At 39.6% G+C, this 20,451-nt stretch overlaps 1 protein-coding gene across 1 annotated transcript in view; it reads right to left on the reverse strand.

Annotated features, from left to right (window-relative positions):
* Positions 1–10,416: 10,416 nt before the first annotated feature.
* Positions 10,417–20,451, reverse strand: part of LOC128736342 (protein qui-1) — an 84,542-nt gene continuing 74,507 nt past the window's right edge. The window contains exons 15-20 of the mRNA XM_053830819.1: positions 13,503–13,685; positions 13,311–13,406; positions 11,630–12,704; positions 11,009–11,568; positions 10,863–10,941; positions 10,417–10,820 (exon numbers count right to left, since the gene is read on the reverse strand). Of these exons, the coding sequence (XP_053686794.1) occupies positions 10,417–10,820; positions 10,863–10,941; positions 11,009–11,568; positions 11,630–12,704; positions 13,311–13,406; positions 13,503–13,685 (2,397 nt within the window). The remainder of the gene's footprint in view (positions 10,821–10,862; positions 10,942–11,008; positions 11,569–11,629; positions 12,705–13,310; positions 13,407–13,502; positions 13,686–20,451) is intronic.

Raw genomic sequence — 20,451 nt, forward strand, 5'->3', positions numbered from 1 at the left:
ATGCTTTAAATTGATGAGCAGAATTTATTTCAGTGAAGCCCGGTTAATGGGCAAGAACGACAATAAATTTATTTATCTTCAAACGTCTGGGTAATTTTGATTAAAATACACAAATATACTGGAGTTCACAATAAAATAACTTAACAATGGAATTTCAAGACAAAAAAAGACTTAATTCTAGAAGCTTGCTACCCGTAAAAAAACTGGCTATTTCTTTCAATTCCATTACCAATCGAACCATTTGGAGAGCAATTTCAAGTTTTGTTGGGCTTATAGGATTTTTTTTATTTCCATATTTGCTTTTCTCTACCACATTGATGTGTATCCACGACATAAAACATTCGCTTTGTGTATGTTTGTTCTATTTATTTTAGGTGACGGTGAGAAATGAGTTATCGCAGAAATAAAATTTAAACAATTGTAATCATTATTAAAAATTTGTCACTTACAGTTATTGCACAATTCAGTAAATATGGCTTAAGTATCAATGTAACTTGTATTTAAAGAATTCGAGAATTGCTTGCAAAAAATAAAAAAAATCTCGTCAATGAGCACTTCAAGTGAATTATTCGAAGCGTAAAAATAGATTGACTCAGTTTTCAAGCACTCGTTATCAAGGTGTAAATAGGTGAACTGTACCGAGATCAAGCAGGTATAGTCGTAATATAACAGATTATAGATTAAGTATAGGAAACTAACAACAATGTTGTGATGATTGAAACAATGGAGGCGCTTGGTGAGCAACGAAAAGCAATGACGCATTGTCATTCTTTTGTTGTTGTTGTGTATATAGAAAGGAGGTACTGCATTCTTATCGAACTATTTTTACAGTCTACCACAGTTTAGAAGAATAACAACTTTTATCAATGTACTTTGCACTTAGAAAAGGATCAACAGACTAAATGATTGTCGGTGCTAGAAAATGGTTTACTATGGCACTACTTTCTGTTACGTTTTTTTTTCTTCTCGCTACTACACTCGTACACTAATATACGCCCGTATCAATTAAAATCAGATCACATAAGTTTTTGGATTAGTCTAACAGGTTACGGCGGCAAATAATCGAAGGATTTTGCTTATTTTTCTATTATTGAAGGAATATACCACATTGAACGAACAACATGGCTGACGCTTTTATAATATACGTTTATCTTTCATTTGACATTATTTTGCATTTTAGCTGTAACTGTGTGAGTTAATTGCCACATTTATTGCTAGGATGGAAGTATTTCCATCGTTTGGTTCTAGCTGCTAACGGGTTGTTTCTGTCGGCAAAATTCCTTGAGGCTGTCCATTATTACTAAAAGTACTTCGCATTGTGGCTTGTGCATTTTAATTTGAGTTTCGTCTTCGTAGCTCTCGGGTGCCTGGTTATTGCATCTAGAGGCACTAGTATTGGAATTTTGCAGGTAAATGTTACAAACAATACAGTTTACTGTTCATGGAGTAAACAGTATGTTTGTGTTTCTTATAACAAGTTAGCTTTTGCTTTTCTTCTTTCTAGCGTCGATTAATTAATAGACATTGAGTATTGAATAATGTGGCTGCTTCAATAGTCTTCTATGTATTTGTATAGAATTACAGAAAAGATTAATCAGATTGAAATGAAGTTTGTTATTTTAAATTGAGAAAAAAAATTAAACCGAATCAAATTTATTGTGATATAATCGGGAAGCTGTCAGCCATGGATAAACGATTCTATCAAAGTTATCTCACATTTAAAATTACGATGGGATATCTATACTTTATACTAATTCCTAAATATAAGACAACAATTTTCGGACTGGCTGAGTAATTCATTCACAAAAATTATTAGACAACAGCTGTACATTATACCTACTGTTTTAAGTGTGTATGGTCTAATATGAAAAACGAATTCAAAAGATTAATCTTTCTGATTATTCTGAATGTCTCATAAAGAAACTTAATGCAATAAATATCTTGTATGTCTGTTTAAAAACTCACCTTTGCTATCTCTCTAAACTTCCAATACTTAAACATTAAGTTGAACAGAACGTCTAATCCCTTCCAGTGACAGTAAATTGTTTTCTTAACTCTACGGTCAAGGTGAGTTAAAATAGGTGATCTAGTTTTCACAGTTTGTAGAACAGAAGTGCGCGGAACGATTGGTTAGCAACCATCGACGTTGTTTAAACATTCAACAGTTTCCGCTTTGAAAATTTCGGTGATCGTCAAGGGTAACCCAGCGGGGGTGAAAAACGAATTTGGAAGTCAGAAAACCTCTCTTGACTAACCTTGTCTACGGTAACTCCAACAAGTAGCAGTTCAAAATTTCACGGCCTGTTTTGTGAGCTTTCGATAAACTTGTTTCACTACGATTGCTAAAATATGCGCGGCCCATTCAAGAATCTCCTTCCGACGAACTGTTCAGTTAAGCGTAGTAATGAACAAACGTGGCGTACGATTACCTAAACTCTGACAAACACGCGCTCGGTTGAGGGGGTGGTAATACCGAAAGGGCTAAACAGTGGGTGGTGGATGTTTGGTAAAAAAACAAAGCGACACCAATGAATAGTGGCATTGGCCATAGATGGCAGGTGCTACACGTAGTAAAGCTCAATTCTCGAGAAAGCTTTCGGTGATGCCAATGATGCACACAGTGGCGCTGTCATCGCTTGGATGGGACTAGGCATGGAATGTTTTCATTTGCACTGAAAATTCACTCAAGGAACGTGAGATATTTTTGTTCGTTATGTATACCTATTTAATCCGCTAAAACGTCTGGAAGAAAGCATTGAAATCGATATTAGTAGACTGAATACAAGCGGTTTTGTTCGAATCGCAATTGAGTAAACGCGTGGAGGATATTATAATTACTGGTGTTTAATATTCAAAATCTAGAACGTGATATGACTAATATAAGTTCTACTTACGTGATAATAAGCGTAAAAAACCACTATAAACTACAGTATTCTCGGTTTGGACTAAGCTATAAAATGTGTATACCAAAATGAACATGCGAATAAAGTTAGGTAGTGCTATTTATTGATTACTTGCTAATGGTAAAAGAGCATATAGGCGGTATTACTACGCTAACAGGTTTCGTTCTCAGACGCAATCAAACTGCCAATATTTGTAGTACCAATTTGCTTGGAAGCAGATAGTTAAGAATAGGAAAGTTTAACACGAGCAACTACAATGTTTACTATCTTAACCATACGTTTGGAAGCTTAAGAAGAATGCAGATCGATATACTAGTGATGCAATTTAGCTCATGCTGAAGCGAATAAGGATTACAGTTTGGTTAAGGAAGACCGCTTAATATATGTATGTAGGTATCGCATAACAATCCGCTCGGTGTTAAGCCAGGAACTGTTGAGAAGTCAAGTAAGGATACAAAAAAACTAGTGAATGCATGTTAAAGGTTCAGAATCGTGGAATCCTGTGAGATTTCTTCATAAAGGTTACGGTGACTGATAAACGATTATCAAAATTTTCACCATGCGTCTCCATTAACATCTAATATTGTTCAATATCGTCTAACCCATTCTATATTAATGTTATTTTCTCCTTGTAATTTTATGAAGGTATAGTTCAGATTCACTACTGGGAAAATCTCCACCGATAAATTAAAGGTTCATCGAAGTTAATTTTTGCTACATCTGATTCGTAGAAAAATATGAGACCGGAACTAGTTGGATCGTCTATGATATCACGCTGAAAACATCACTTATTCTTTCACAAATTAGGCATGACTATCACCGCGATGTTAAATTATAGAAATACCGAGTTACAAGTGAATTTCTACATACTGTGCCAGAACAATACAAGAATTTATAATTTAAGTAATTAAGAGAGTTGCAACCAACACATAAGTATCCCATATTTAACTTATAGATTTTCTGTCCGACTAAGGCGCTACAGTCAAATGAGCAGAATACCAACCAAAATAAGTGTGCTTAACCTGCTGAAGATAAATAGAACCGCCGGAAAGGGCCGACTTCGGACAGAGCTGTACAGATATGGAACGGTGATGAAGTTGAAGTGTTTGATGAGTTCATATTTATATTTGGGATTTGGGTCATCACCGACAACAACATGAGTTGGGAGACTCGACCACATATTCAAACAGAAATTGGACATTTCTATTAAGAAACATACGTCACCGCACGAAGTTGACGTGATACAAAGCACTAATTGGACCGGTAATCCTTTAGACGTTAGATGCATTTGCCGTATTGGAACGAAAGGTGTGGCAGACTCATTGCAGTGTATCGTTTACGCTAGCGGCCTTTTGGCAGCTCACGAACTGTTGCTTCATGAGTAGGCTGTGCAGAAAGACGCTACGATGTTGAGCGCTCACAAATGTGTAGGTTGCAGAATGTATGCCCACATCACCAATAATAGAAGCAGTACTTGTGCGTTCAAAACACTATCGATGGTATACAGATACACCTCGTGACAAAGCCGTCCTCCTCAGTTAATCGTTCGGCATTTACACAATCCGCAAGTTACCCAGAACGACGTGCTCCTACTGGACGGATCCCGCTTCCTCTGTGGAGGTAGGTGCTTCGACTTTCGGGACGAATGGGGCAGGCTTCGCTCGGCCTTCAATAAGGCCGCAACCTCGGTGCAAGGTGAAGAAATCCCGAGTGCATAAAATGACAGCTTCGAAGAGAACACCAATAAGCGTTGGAGAGGAAAAAAAGAGTTTGGAATACCTGTTACTTGGGAAAGCATTGTCACGAAGGAAAATTTAACCTTGTATCGAGCGGTGAAGAGGGAAACCTTATCATAAACGAGCACAAATAATAATAGCGTCCCAGCTCGCGATCTCGAAGAGATTTGGCGAATTTCTTCTAACCAACATAGATATTGACCTGGCAGGTCACTCTATGATGACGAACCTACTTGACTTTACTTCCAATTGCATTACTAAAATGGAGCGCAAGGTGCAAGTAGACGTGATATAGGGTATGTTGCTGCTTCGTCGTAATTACCTATTCCCGTCCTATCCAACACAAATTATTAAAAATATCAGCATTTTTATGACACACAATGCAAAACTAGTTATTCTCTAAAATTTTAGTTTGTTGTTTATCATACGCGATCAATCAAAGTGAGCTGAGATCTATTTGAATGCTTTTTATCATTGAAGAAGTCCTACCAGCCAAATTTCCTACGTTTTTTCGTACGACGAAGAAGAAAATGTCGACTAATCGTTTTAATTTCCGTCATTCATAAATGAAAATAACTCACGCATGGCATTGTCGTTATTCTACAGCCAGGAAAACTTGCCTTACCTGCAGAAATTTTGCAGACTAACATTTGTCATGCCGTCCTACACAAATACATGCGCGTTAGCTTCGTAAACATTGTTGTGATTTTTAGTTCGGACGATGAAAAATTTTAATGGACGGATTTTAAAACGGTACGACGAATTTAAGAAATAAAGTCAGTTGCGTAATTTCAATAATATGCTTTAATAATCGCTTTTCAGTGATTTCAAAGCTCACGGATCGGAAGGTTTTTTTCCATGTGTGGACTCATTACTGCGACCAGTCTAGTTGATCTATTGTAATATCGCCCGGGTGTTTGCTGTATGACCTGCACTGCATTTCTTTTAGCTATAAACGATATTGAATGAGCGATACGCTTTTTAAGTTTTATGCGTGCTTGTGTGTATTGGGGCTTACCCTTCCTTCAAAGCTTGATCTACTTTACCCACATATTGCTCGCTGCCAGTACTATCCCATATTATAGCCGTCCCTGGCGAGGACTCATTCATACCTCTGACCAGTACACTTAACTATAGGAGGGACATTTGCACTGTCAAGAGGCTTCAGAGGGTAAATATAGAATTCAGCATGAAGGAAGGGTAAGTGTGTTTCAGTCAAATCAGCAAAAGAACTTTTGGAGTATTAATTTAATCCATCAAACAAATGATGAAAATTAGAATGGCTTTACTTACTACGACGGGAATTAGAAATAAGCCCTATACTGGTTTAAAAACTGCCTTCGTTCACATCAATCATCGCATATTGCTTGATAAAATATTACGACTGGGTGTTTCGCAATAGTTTGTCACATGATTACGCTCGCATTTGTGCGACAGAGTTTTACAAGGGAAACTTGGCTTGAACTTGGCTTCGTGAAGGTGTCGTCCCCGTTCACGAATCAATTTGGTGTACCGCAAGACAGTAACTTAGGACCACTTTTGTTTATTTTATTTTTTAACGACGCTGCCTCTGTTCTTGAAGGAGGCTGCAGACTGGTTTATGCCGACGATTTTAAGATCGAGGTTATGACGTTCCATCGAATAAAATCGTCTATAGTTTTTGACTACAAAATTGACGACCAGGTACTGCAAAGGGTTGAGCATGTGAATGGCCTTGGTGTGATTTTCGATCCAAAACTGACTATCGATCGTCACCGTACAACGACAATCTCAAAAGCGATTCGCCAGTTGCAATTTTTTTTAAGATTTTAAAGACCCGCACTGCATTAAAGCACTGTATTGCGGCTAGTTTCGTCCCCTCCTCGAAAATGTGTGCCTAATTCGGAAACCGCATCAACTCTATTGGAACTTTCGAATTGAACAAGTGCAGAGGAGGTTCATAAGATTGACCCTGCGTAGTTTGTCCTGGCGCGTCCCGCAAAATCTACCTCCGTATCTCGAGCACTGTCGCTTTCTTGGTCTAGATACATTAAAACGTCGACGCAAAATGCAACAAGCTTTGTTTATGACAAAACTGTTACATAGCGAGATTGGTTTACGCAATTACTTCCGTTGGTGAATTTTCGCGCAGTACAAAACATTCTGCGACCATTCTTACTACTGACCAACTGCTTTCACCGCATTGGATTTGGCCGCAATGAACCGATTGCATCGTGTACTGGAACGTTTTGTCGTGTTGAACAATATTTTGAATTTGGTGAACCTTTGCATAAATTTAAGCGAATGATTGCATGCTCTGACTTATTATTGCGTAGTTCATTAAGACTGACATGTCAGATAAATTGTAAAATAAGGTAAATATAGAAAAATAGAATAGTTGCAGACTAATAGAGCCCGCGGGAAGGACCGACTCTCAGCAGTACTGTATAAAACCGGTATGGAATGGAGCAATCACCAATGGCACTTTATTGCATAATTTGCTGGATTTGGGAGGACAAACTATCGAAGGAGTGGATGGAAACAAGGTGCTGTCTCAGATCATGCGGGCTTCATTGGGACCCGTGCAACTACGGATCAAATCTTTATACTCCGACAAATCCTGCAGACATGTCGGGAGTACAACATGCATACGCTTTAGATTTTCGTGGATTCCAAGACAACATACGATAGCGAGCTATTAGCGCTATTAGGAGCTATGACAGGCAGCAAAAAAGTAAAGCAAAGCCTTGAGTTAAATGTCTTTAAAGACTTGACCCTCTTTATCGACATACTTCGCAGCCGGCTATTAGAGTACAGGACAATTAGGGAGTTAGTGCAACGATCCTACTGCCTCTAGTAGCACCGCCCAGACGAGATTCGAGCATACGACGACTGGTTTGTTAGACCAGCATTGTACCTCGAAGCTTACTGGTCGGTTCTGGCAGGCAATGCATGAGCACGGTTTTCCGTTTAAACTGATGCGTTTGATCAAAACTACCCCTCTAGTTCCTTTGAATCGCGTCGAGGATTTCGACAAGGGGATGAACTGTCTTATATGCTATACAACATCGCTATTGAAGATCTGAGGGTAATGAAACAAAAGTCGGGAGGCTACGGTGGCCCGGCCACCTCACAAGAATGCTTGTCGACTGTGCAGCGAAATGCGTTCTCTTCAAAACCCCGACTGGCAATAGAGCAAATAGAGTGGCCCTGCGTAGTAGATGGCTCGACCAGGATGAAGCCGACTAGTGTGTGACTAGACGCTCAACAAATTATGGACGAGTACCCCAAGAACGAGTACGATAGAGCGAAGTTGTTAATACAGTACGGGTTACCCCGCCTTTAAGCTGCTAAAAGTGGAATAGGCTGGCAAGAAGCGTTGAAGTTTTAATAAAGTTGTCGTTGAGATGGAGCACGATATATTATAGTCGAAGAATTCATTCTATATCAAGGTGATAACAGAACAGTTGCCCAACACCAACTATACTGGACTGGACAACTATAATCCGATCAGGTACCTACTGTTTGATACGTGTTATCGAAGAATCCAGAACTCAAGACTGGGCATAGGAGAAGGTTTGCATATACACAGCAAAAGACGATACTACTAACGCCATCTCTTATATCTAGAAAGTTACTACTGCTTATAAGTGTTAGTGATTGCAACCATCTGAAAGAATGTATGCGTGTGATGTTGATATATGATATCATGCAACGATGTCAGTGTGGTTGTGATGCTAGAGTGATGGCACATATACAACCTAAAAGTTACCAACCCTGTCCGTCGAGATTTGACAGAATGCCCAGTCTTGAAAGCTGTAGTCTTTGGTGTTATGGACCTATGGTATCGTTTTTAGATCGTATTTTTCAAAAATGTGCACGAATTTTGTACTTCCAAAAATTGGTTGCTAGCGGTGACCCTGTGATTTCATGAGACAACGCCACATATGATATCACGTGCATTACAATGCATTACGTCGACTACAATTTGCCGAAATGCTTAGACCACGCTTAGGCTGTGAACCATTTCGCGAAAATTTTAACTTTCTAGTTAAAATTTGACAGTTTGATGGTTATTTCTCCTCGAGTGGTTAAAATCAGTTCAAAATGCGAACCATTTCATATTTAGACTAATCTCAAGTTTTTAGTCTTGACCTTGAAATGAGGTCATACATATATATTAATATTTTTTTTTTGAAACGATGGTTCTACAATTGATGAAGGAACGGTAGGGAAAAGAAATGAAAATTTTGTTGGTGAAGGAGGGGAAGAGTGGAAAGGAAGGGGGGGGGGTATTGGTAGCTATGCTTGACAAGTAGTCATTTTGACTCCTACCTTTTGTCCAATGCTGGAAGGTGCATGAGTCGAACCAAGCTGTAATCTGAGATTACAACCGGATTCGAACCCACAACACCCGCCAGGGCATGTGGTTCGCTGGTACTTGTACCTTTGAACCATAGAGGCGCTGGATCATTTCATATTTGACAGATTGATAGTTATTTTACTCAAAGAGAGCATCTATAAGGTGAGGATGAAGATACGTTTCTATAACAGCGAATTTATTTATTCTGTCCAGGTTGGAATTAGTTGAATTTTCGGTGTTCATTTGCTCCTATTTGAAATGTGATAGATAAATTTTATCTCATTTCATTTCGGGTTGAATAAACAAATTTGTTGTATGTTAAACATCCATACATTGGAAAAAAATCAAGGAAAAATCAGTGAAACACATCGAAGCTCTTTTATCATCTGTGGCATATCTCATCGGCTCTCAGAAGCGAACCATCGAACTGTCAAAACTAACCCTGCTTTCGAGCAGGGTTATTTTCGAAAAACCATCGAACTGTCAAATTTTAACCCAAAAATTAAAAATTTCGTCAAATTTTTCACAGCTTTAGAGTCTAGCATGTTTCTTTATAAGTAGTAAAATGATTCTTCTGTGTTGTTTAAAAACAATCAATATAACGGTTTGATGTCGCACCTAATCTAGAACAACAAATTTGATCACAAGAGAAGATGATAATCATTTCTGAATAAATTTCGAAACTTTCTTGAATCAGATCAATAACCAACAGTAAATTTCATTACTGGTAGGGTAGATGCTCCAGTAGTTGTGGTAGTATCAGTAGTGGTGGAAACACGAAATATACCATAATTTTGGCGGATTTCGAGATAATTTAAATTATCTATTGTTAAATATATATTTGTTAACAATTTTATCTAAGATATACAGTTAAAATCTAAGATGTTGGTGCAAAAATTACAAATTCCTTTTGAGCAGACCAATAAAGTGCAATTGCTTAAGAAATTCGTGACAATCCATAGCATTTTAACAAGCCTACGCTGTTATCCACCTGATGCCATGCTCACTGCAAGCGTTACTAAGGGCGGTAAACAAAATTCCACTATTATAGGCAAATTTTCCACTATTATAGGAACATCCACTACTTCAGGAGCACAGACTAATGTCAGGAAAAGCAATATTTTAAATATATCAACCAGCAGAATGGTATAATTTTGGTATGTTTTTAAAGTTAACATTATGGTGCACCATTTTATCATGTAGTTCAATTGGAAACTGATAAATTGAGCGTTCAAATTGTCTTTAAGCACTATCCCTCGACATAATCCCTCCATTACTGGAGCATCTACCCTACGGCACAATATTAAAACATCCCACCCAGAACATCCAGTTCATCGGTACGCATACATAGGCTAAGAATAGCCAATATCCATCGCCAATATGAATGTAATGACAGGCTATAGAGTTACAATTATAGAATGTAGCAGCAATCAATCTATTGCATCAGACAGGACCGATATTTTCGCCTCAGACGCGCATCGTGATCAAATTGCAAGCTTTCGATCGATTTCGACTGACGACGCCGTACGTAGGCCTTGCTCTCGCATTCTGGGCTCAATTGGGGTGCCTTTCGCTGTCGTCCCGTGCAGTACAAACTACCGAAGCTACTACAGTGACCGAAGAACGTCTGTAAGTCAGTCTCGGTGGAGGACAATTTCAACTTGCGTCCATTATCGGCGTCGTCATGCGGCACCGTTGGGCCCGGAACGGACGCCTGCTTCTTAAGCAGCAAGACCTCCCGAAGCAGATCTGGTTGATGTTGCGGCTGGTGGAGTTTATTTTGGTTGTGATAGTGGGTGAAGGACGAGTGGAAAACACTAGAAAAGTTCCATGCATCTACTGGAAGCGAAACAGGACGCATTGACAGTTGCTTAGACGTACCTGCACGTTCCTCTAGGAATTCATCTTCGTCAGACGAATCTATGCGATCTTCCACAAGTGATGACTGACGAGAAAGCGACTGTAATAAGCAAAGCAATTTAATGAACAGTTGTTATACTTCACAGAAACAGATCGTAAAAACTCACTGCATTCAGTCGTCGTCTCGGTGGTGAACGTTTGTTCCACAAAGCTTCCAATTGATCGAAGTGTTGCGACTGTGCAAGGGCGGCTTGCTCTGGTCCAAGGTTCTGTTGCGATTCCAGAGTTTTCGTCTCGGCCAATTTCGATATCTCCTCCATACTGGCGGACACCGAGAAGCGCCGCTTTAATCTTTCGTCCACTTGGGCCATCATGACCGACGAGGTCAGATGTGCATACTTCTTCTGCCAGGTGTAGGTGTCCAGTGATACTTCCTTTTTGAGTAACCGTCGAGCGGGCCGCTTTGGTCCGGCAGGACGCAAATCTTCCACGTCTCTCGCCGGTGCTGAGTAGGTAGGAAGTTTAATATATGAGGCAGGAGAGTTGTGCAGGCATATTATAGGAAGACACGAGCTGTCCACCAGCTGTACTACTATTCTGGAACATTCCAGGCTAATATCAAAACGAGTAAATTGAACGTGCAGTTGAAGTGACGTTAGTGCAAGACCCCTTTTGGTTTCCCAAACAATTAATGTTTTATCGTCACTGCCGGAAACAGCTGTGGATCCTGTGGGTTAAAAATAACTTATTAGGTACTGGTTTCGATCGAATTTTCTCAATCAACTTACCATCCGCTGCCACTTTAACGCACGTCACTGGCGCTAAATGTCCGGCCAACGTGTGAATTTCCTCTCCCGTATGAATATCCCATATAATAAGGTTGGAATCTTTCGAGCCTGAAATAACCTGACTTTTGTTGGTTACCGAAACGGCAACGCATGTAACGGCATCCGTGTGGCCAACCAACACTTGAGCGAGTTTTCCTCCCGATGCCTGCCACACTTTGAGTGACATATCTTTCGATCCGGATATCAGATAAAGCGAGTCAGCCGTAATCACAAAGCAAGTAATCTCTGCGGCATGCGAAACAGTAAACTTTTCATCCTCCCTCGTAAGTGACCATATTCGTAAGCTCGTGTCTCCGTTAGTACAAACCGCGAACTTCATGTTGTTTGTGACAGCTAAACATTTGAAGGGACCTTGGACACTTTGTAGAATCGTTCCGGAATCAGCCATCCACACAAAGAGGCAGCTATCACGATCAGCGGAAATTATTCGCCTCGAGTCCATCATGAACGTCACGGTTGTTATGAATGTGTTATGACCCTTGAAACTCACTGCTACTGTCCCCAGTGCGAGACTCCACACATTGACAGTCTTATCCTCCGAACCGGAAGCTACGAACTCGCAGTTGGGTGCAAACGTCACACAAGTGACCGCTCCAGTATGTCCTTCCAGAATCGCCGTCAGTTCTGGCGTATTCAGCTGCCATATTTGAATGCATCGACTAGAAGCAACGGCAGCCATTGTGGAGTCACGTGAAATATCGAAACAGACCACCGGACTGGACGTTGCCGCCAGTGCGGCTCGGCTCTTGGCGAACTTCTTCATTGTCTTTTTCTTCTTCGGGTAGAAATTAACGACGGAATCCTCGTTGCGGAATGAGTAGAAGGTTATTTTGTTACCACCGGCCGTCACCAGGTAGTCATCTTTCTCCATGACGTAAACGGCCGTAACGGGTCCCGGATTGGGCGGCAAGGAGCGAATAATTCGCCCGGAATGCATGTCGTAGATCTGGGCGCGAGTGTCATCGCAACCGACGATCGCTCGCTGGCTGTCCATGGCGATGCAGAGGGCCCGAATCTGTGAGAAAAATAAAAATTATAAAGAATTAGAAATTGATGGATACGGTCTTGGGCATAGTGTGGTAAACGTCCATTTAGTCGCTATTTTCTCGAGAGATATGCTGCAAGTCATCTAAATATTAAACCACGTAAAAGCGATCAAAAACAAAAAATATGATGGGAATAAACTCGATAAGTTGCATCAATTTTGTGAAATCAAAAAACAAAAAAATAAATATATTTTTCACGAGGATAATAGTTGTAAATAATTCCAAACGTTTCCTAACAATTGCTTTGATACACTGTAAAAAAGCTTTCAATTCACACTAAGCTCATTGGAACTCCCAAATTGCCATCCTCACAAATAGCTTTATCGCTTGCGTGTCTGTTATAGCAGACAAATTGCACATGTAAATTTATATCTTACTCTTCTTTAACCTAACTTAGCCTGTCGAGGAACACCAAATGCACCTTAGGGTATCTTATTTAAGCATATTACTGTATATTGTTATGATACGTTAATCTTCAATTTTATGCAACATTTACGGTCACGAGCAAGGCGTCGGATCAGCCTTCCCGAATGAAGAGAAAAACCACAAGCGGAACACACTATTCACCGGCTTACCTTCGACTTGTGTCCTTTCAAGGCATGCAAATCAGTTCCCGTTGCCAGCGCTCGCAAGTAGAGTCCATTATCGTCGCAATATGCCAGAAGAAAGATCTGCAAAGGATACAAAGTACCATTCCGTGTTGAAGTTAATTTACGTTGCAACCAGCAGCCGGTGGACTGCTTGTTATGAGTGTTGGTTGCTCTTACCGAATCACAGGAAATTTGAATTTTATGCACCGGATGTGCCAACTGGATGCAGTTCAGCAGAGTAAAATCTTCCAGTGACCACAGGCATACGGTGGCATCGTGGCTGGAGGTAACCAAAACTTCGCTCGGCATGGCTACGTGAAGTCCTGTTACCGGACCACGGTGGTGGTTTATTCTCGTAACCTGTGGAAGTACGTAAAAGCGTTTAAAAAATAATAGCTTTAGTCCTAATGTATGAACATCGCACGCAAGTTTTATTTTTTTATTACATCATGTCATAAAAGTTGATATAACATCGTATAGCACTTTTCCAATTACGAATCCTGTGTAACGTTGAATGCAATTGAGTTTTAATTCATTACATATTCACATCACATCCGGTTTCGTTTTAACGGAGAGTCCCCTAAACAGCAAACGACTGAAGCCGACTGGCATGATCTGCTGCATTTTATTGGTGTTGGCATAATTTGATTACCATCAAAATGCTAATTATTGCGCTTCATAAATCGTATTTGTTCAGCGTAATAATTGTAATTGAGTCTTAACATAATTCTATCACGTATCCCATTCATACATCTGGTCGTGTTTATAATGAAGCCATTTTTACGCCAATAATCGTTCGAATTACGTTGATTAAATCAGCCGTGCTGTGATATTTTTCACGAGAAAATAATCGCATTAACTTCATTCATGGCGTGATTAAAAACCTCACACCGTGTGAGTGCACACGGCTGATTCATAAAGAGCATTGGAAACGGACGCTGTCTTAGTAATTGTTTTGCGGAAGTGTGGGTAATGAAACGCATTATAATAATAACGCTTCTTGGAAGCTTCCTGAATCATTCAATGTCGGTTTGAAGGTTTTGATACATTCAATTTAAATTTTTCTAACTGCAGCTATTTATTGCAAATTTTTATCTTATGCAAATTAATCATTTCTCGAGCAACATGTCAAAGGATCTAATGTACGATTGAGAGATTCTCTTCGTGTCTTCTCTCTTACGCTTATCCCACTGATGCAAATGAACTTGAATGCATTTGCTTAGCATGAAGTTATTGGCTAGTAAATCTTTAAGAAATATTGGGTTGAAATGCGATACAACCCAAGAGAAGCGTAAGAGAGGAGCCGCAAAGAGAATCTCTCTTTTGCTCACTTTAAGGGTGTTTTGAAGAGTTTTAACCAAGTTTCAGCTAAATGCGACCTATTTATAGAGATTTGTTCAAAATTATGCGCAGAATTTGATTTTGTTTGAGTTTTGTAAAAAATTGAAGCTTAGGTATTTTCGAAAAAATTTATCAAATTAATCCGAAAAAGTGTCCATCGACAGCTCTTCACCACATTTTAGAGCATAATTTAGACTATCTTTACAAACAAATATGAGCCAAAAATCTGAGGGGACACGTTTTAAGATAATTTACTTTTTGTGATTTTTATCATGAGTTTTCATGAAATCATGAAGTTTTTTCTTTCTGTGAAATTTTTACTGAAAATACACTTATTTTTTATAAATTTTCTTTGACGGCATTCTGATCAAATAAGTAGTTTTTGAGATATGATTAAAAAAAATAACCTCATTTCTAAATACGCCCATTTGAAGAGATAGTTTTGACGTAAAAAAACTATGTTTCATGGAAAATGAATCCTTGTGTGGTATCCAGCATATCAGCAAAATTTCATTCCAATCCAAAATAATCGAGACAAATCGTTTTGTTAGTTGAGCTGGAATTGCTCTATATTATTGCGTTGTGTGTTTTATAATGCAGCTTGTTTATTACTTTGCTTCTTTTGTTTCTATTAATAAAAGACTCGATTTACATGCCCAATTAGGTTGATAGAAAAAAACATAAACTCGTTTGTTACAGCCACGGCTTAATAGAAAGATATCATCACGATCATTGATGAATGGTGTGATCGGGTACAATCATTGTTGAATGGAACATATGGTTCGGTACTACCATAGGTAAATAAAATGGCTGAGTACGACTACTGGAAAATAAAGTGGTGTAGTGCAACAATGTACAAAATTAACCATAAATCGGAGACAACAAAAGGAGGTTGCACCCGAAATTATTAAGGCTACTGTCATCACACGAAACGCAAACCTAGAGTAAATGCGTTACAATTGTCATTTGACAATAAGTTGTATGAATAAAACAGTTCGCATAGCTTTTCCCGTGTAAATCTTATGGGAGCGTTTGCTCTAACTCTTTGATTCATACGGCCTAATAACACGTTTCCACATTCCTCACACGCTCGCTCAAGAGAAATCAGCTTCCACTGTGTTACAGTGTAAGATACCTCAGTCTCGTAGTTAATAGCCAAGTGTCCAGCCAGATAAACGTGATCAGGCGATCGCGAACCTGATCGTACTGTGTCACAGGACATTCTGAAGTCTGAAGTCACGGTACCACGTGTTATGCAGTTGTCGAACTCCTGACCCCGTGAAACGTTCTAGCAGGACGGATCGTATTCATAAGAGTAGACATGGAGTGGTGAAGTGAGCTCTATTTAGAAATCGTCCCAGAAAGACGGATCAAATTCGAGTGGATTGGCACGGAGTGCCGAAGTGTCTTCTGTCGTAGCCAGACATTTTGATGGCAACAAAAACGGCGTCTAATCGTGTTAACTATGACCAACAGAATGCAACCGTCTTAACCCCTATACCAGAACTACTCTTTTGGTTGGTCATAGTTAACACGATTAGACGCAGTTTTTGTTGCCATCAAAATGTCTGGCCACGACATCTTCCTTGAGAAATCGTCCGTGAACCTTATAGACTGTTACATTTGCTTAGCCGGGCAAGAACAATGAGTGCAATTGGTGCCCAATGAGACACTAAGTGTGAATCGGTATCAGAGCTAGATGTGGAAGAAATATAGAAAGTGTTAGAGTGGTTCAGTATGGTTTTAAATTGAATGGTTCGGTACGACCATAGATGAATGAAATGATCCGGTACGTTCGTTGTTGAATGAAGTATATGGTTCGGTACGACCATAGATGATTTAAATGGTTCAGTACGACCATTGATAAATAAAAACAGTCGGTATGTTCATTTTTGAATGAAGTTAGAACATTTGAATGCACAGAAAAAAGCATATTCAAAGTTATAGTTACACAATGATTTTTAAAATTATTTAACAAGTCATTATGTTTTACAAAAGAATTGAAGTATTCATGAAAGTTGATTTTTTTGGTGTGTTCCGAATTGTTTATGAAATTGCCATATTTTTGTATGGATTTCAGAAAACCAAATTTTTATCACTCTAATATGGGTGGATATAGGATCATCATAATGATTTGAAAAGATGGACCATATTTGTTTAAATAACTTCTCCGTAGACACCATCCGTGTAAAATTACGCACTTGTATGCTGCTGTCTCTACCGTTTTGTTCGCCGACGTCACTTTCGCAGCGAAACATAAAAATTTAATTTGAATTTACACACAAAAGTGACGTAAACGCTTGCATTTAAGCAAACAGCAATGCAACAGCAAACCAATAATTTGTACAAAATCCCAAAATTGGCTTTTGGATTAAAAATGCATTAAATTTACGATTTTTGCTTCTACTGAAAAATGTGTAAAATGGATTAACGTCACTTTTGGATATCACGGCAGCGTAGCACTGCGAATGTAGGTACACTTTATTCCCTTAATGCTAATTCAACATGCAATTGATACCAAGTCTGTGTATTATCAGCTCGAATTATATGCTACAATTAGTTTTTTTAGTTTCATTGTTTGAATGATTGATTAGTTTTTTTAGTTTCATTGTTTGAATGAAAAGTGAAAATTTATTCAAAGGCAAGTATTCATGCAAAGAAAAAATTATAATGTACTGCAGGTTTCAGAGCAAAATAAATCTGGGTTGTCAGTTTTAGAACTAATTTAAGTTCATAAAACTCCATAAAACTGTTTAGGAGATTCAGCCTTCAAACACAATATCTACTGCGATAAAATTATTCTCAAATGATTCTTAAACTGGCTTACGGTCAAATTACCAAAAAATGTGGTAATTGGTTGACGCTCAACGTAATATGTAAGTTTTAATACTGTGCATTTCAACTAAATTGGTTGATTTCATTTCATTTTTGAATTGGGGTTATACCTAATCAGAGAACGCGAAGACAAAACACAAAATTTACATGTAGTTAATCTTTTCTTACAAGACGCCCGTTCTGAACACATAACAATCATTCCAAGGGGGATATTTTTGCGTAGTCTCCCAAACCGCTTTACCACAGACTAGTAGACGTAGCACTGAAGCCTAATTCCATCGCCAAGAAAAACAATGAAATGATTGCTGACTTAAGCCAAGATGTTCACTTAAGCCAAGACTCAAACAACAGTCGCTGCGCGAGAACGCCGCACGCTTGCACTGGCGCTGTTGTCAGATAATATACAAGTAAATTTATAGCACTGCTAAGTTTATAGCGAGCTACTCTGCGTAGCGCGAAGACTGCACCAGGTGATGCTAGTGTTTTTGCCAAGTTTTAGGGGTGTCATTGAAACGACGTTTTAGGTATTGAGCCTCGGAGTACACAAAATGATTGGTTTGATGGGGAATGCCAACAAGCGGTGGAGGGGAAAAACTGCTTGGAAAAATTATCTAAGTATTGCCACTAGAGAGAACCTGGCCAAATACCGACGAGCTAGGAACCAGTTGACCACGATCCTTAGGAGGAAAAAGCGCCAAAATTAGGACAGAGATCGTGAAGAATTAGAACAACTATTCCGAGCTAATGATAGGCGCAAGTTTTATGAGAAGGTGAACCAAACTCGGAAGGGTTACACACCGAAACCTGACATGTGTAGGCACGATGAAGGGAATCTAATAACAAATGAGCGCGAGGTGGTCGACAGATGGAAGCAGTTCTTTGATGAACACCTCAATGGCGAAGTCGCAGAAGAAGGTGGAACGAAAATTAACCTAGGAGCACCCATGGAAGATAGTAATGTCCTAGCACCTGATCTCCAAGAAGTCAAACGAGAATTTGGGCTGCTGAAGACCAATAAAGCCGCTGGGAAGGACCGCCTACCGGCAGAGCTTTATAAACATGGCGGAGAAACGCTAGCAAAGGTTCTACAGTGGGTTATTTCGAGGATTTGGGAGGAGGAAAAGCTACCGGAAGAATGGATGGAAGGAGTGGTTTGTCCCATCTACAAAAAGGGTGATCGGCTAGACTGCTGCAACTATCGCGATATTACGCTGGTAAACGCCACCTACAAGGTACTCTCCCACATTCTGTTACGCCGGTTGTCACCGATAGCACAAGGTTTCGTAAGGAATTATCAGGCGGGTTTCATGGGGGCTCGCGCAACTACGGACCAAATTTTTACTATCCGACAGATCTTGTAGAAATGTCGGGAGTACAACGTATCCACGCTTCACATCTTTATTGATTTCAAAGCAGCATACGATACAGTCGATCGAGACAAGCTATGGCAGATAATGCACGAACACGGTTTTCCGGACAAACTGACGCGACTAATCAGACACATACATTGGATACAGATTGGATCGGATCTACATTGGATCGAGTGATGTGTTTTGTACACATCTCTGGGGCACTCTGGAGTCCCTTCGAGACGCGGCGAGGGTTGAGACAAGGTGACGGTCTATCCTGCATGCTGTTCAACATCGCTCTTGAGGGGGTGATCCGACATGCGGGCATCGAAACGAGAGGCACGATTTTCACCAAGGGTAGCCAACTTCTAGACTTTGCAGATGATTTCGATATCATAGCCAGGAACTTTGCGACGGCGGAGGCAACCTACGCTAGACTGAAAGCGGGCTAAAAATAAATGCGTCGAAGACGAATTACATGAAAGGAAGAGGCTCAAAGAAAATAAACGCGCGCCTCCCACGAACGGTAACCGTTGACGGCGACGAACTAGAAGTGGTAGAGGAGTTCGTGTATTTGGGATCGCAATGCACACAATGTACAAAGCCCTTATTAGACCGGTACTTCTTTATGGACTTGAAGCCCTGACGCTGCTTACGGAGGACATATGCACCTTTGCCGTGTTCGAGCGGAAAATGCTGCGGACGATATTTGGTGGAGTACAAACTGAAACCGGAGAATGGCGGAGGCGTATGAATCGAGCCACATCGAATCACGAGCCACGCCGGATCTATGCTGAAGAAGAAGAAGAAGAAGAAGAAGAAGAAGAAGAAAAAGTAAGTAAGTAAATGTACGTGCCCCGTCCCCGTGGGTCCCGAGAATTATTTAAACTTTACTAGCTCAATACTCCCAACGAAATTAAAATTGCAAACAATCAGAATCGGTTGGTACGAGACGTCCCCGATTCTTCTTCCTTTGTTGATTTAGAAATGCATCTATGTTTGAATAATTTATTCACACAGGATTCATTTCGTATAATCGTCTTTGCGGCAATACTTCACAGTTGGCCTGGTCGTTTTGACTTTTGTAATACAGTTTAGACGTTTTGCAAATGTAAATACAGACAAGAAAATAATTTGAAATATTTCTATAATTAGAAATAATTAAAATTATTTCCAGGAATCCTTTATTATGGCTGTCATGGTATTAATAAGAATAAGAAGAATAAGAATATTTTATCTTGTGAGACGAGAAGAGATGTGGGGGTTGAATAACTTTGATGCAGAATATCTCTTATCCCAGCATCAGAACAAGCTTCTCGCAATACTCCATCCTATCACTGTTGTGCTACCGTCGCAACGAACGGTATGAACAGTTCGGGGTGTCGTTGTGTCGGCTTTCATACTCCCAAGCATAATTCTGATGGTCCTATGTGTAATTTCAGCGGATCTAGATCAATTGCGGGCAACACATGGGCGGTCAAACTATCTATCTATCTGGCTATTCTGTCAATTTTCTTACAAATATTTTGAAACAAACACTATGGATAGATAGTAATTAACGTAAGGCAAAGCCTTGGGTATGAACGTATCTACCGTTAATC

Source organism: Sabethes cyaneus, chromosome 2 (genome assembly GCF_943734655.1).
Source record: "Sabethes cyaneus chromosome 2, idSabCyanKW18_F2, whole genome shotgun sequence".
NCBI lineage: Eukaryota > Metazoa > Arthropoda > Insecta > Diptera > Culicidae > Sabethes > Sabethes cyaneus.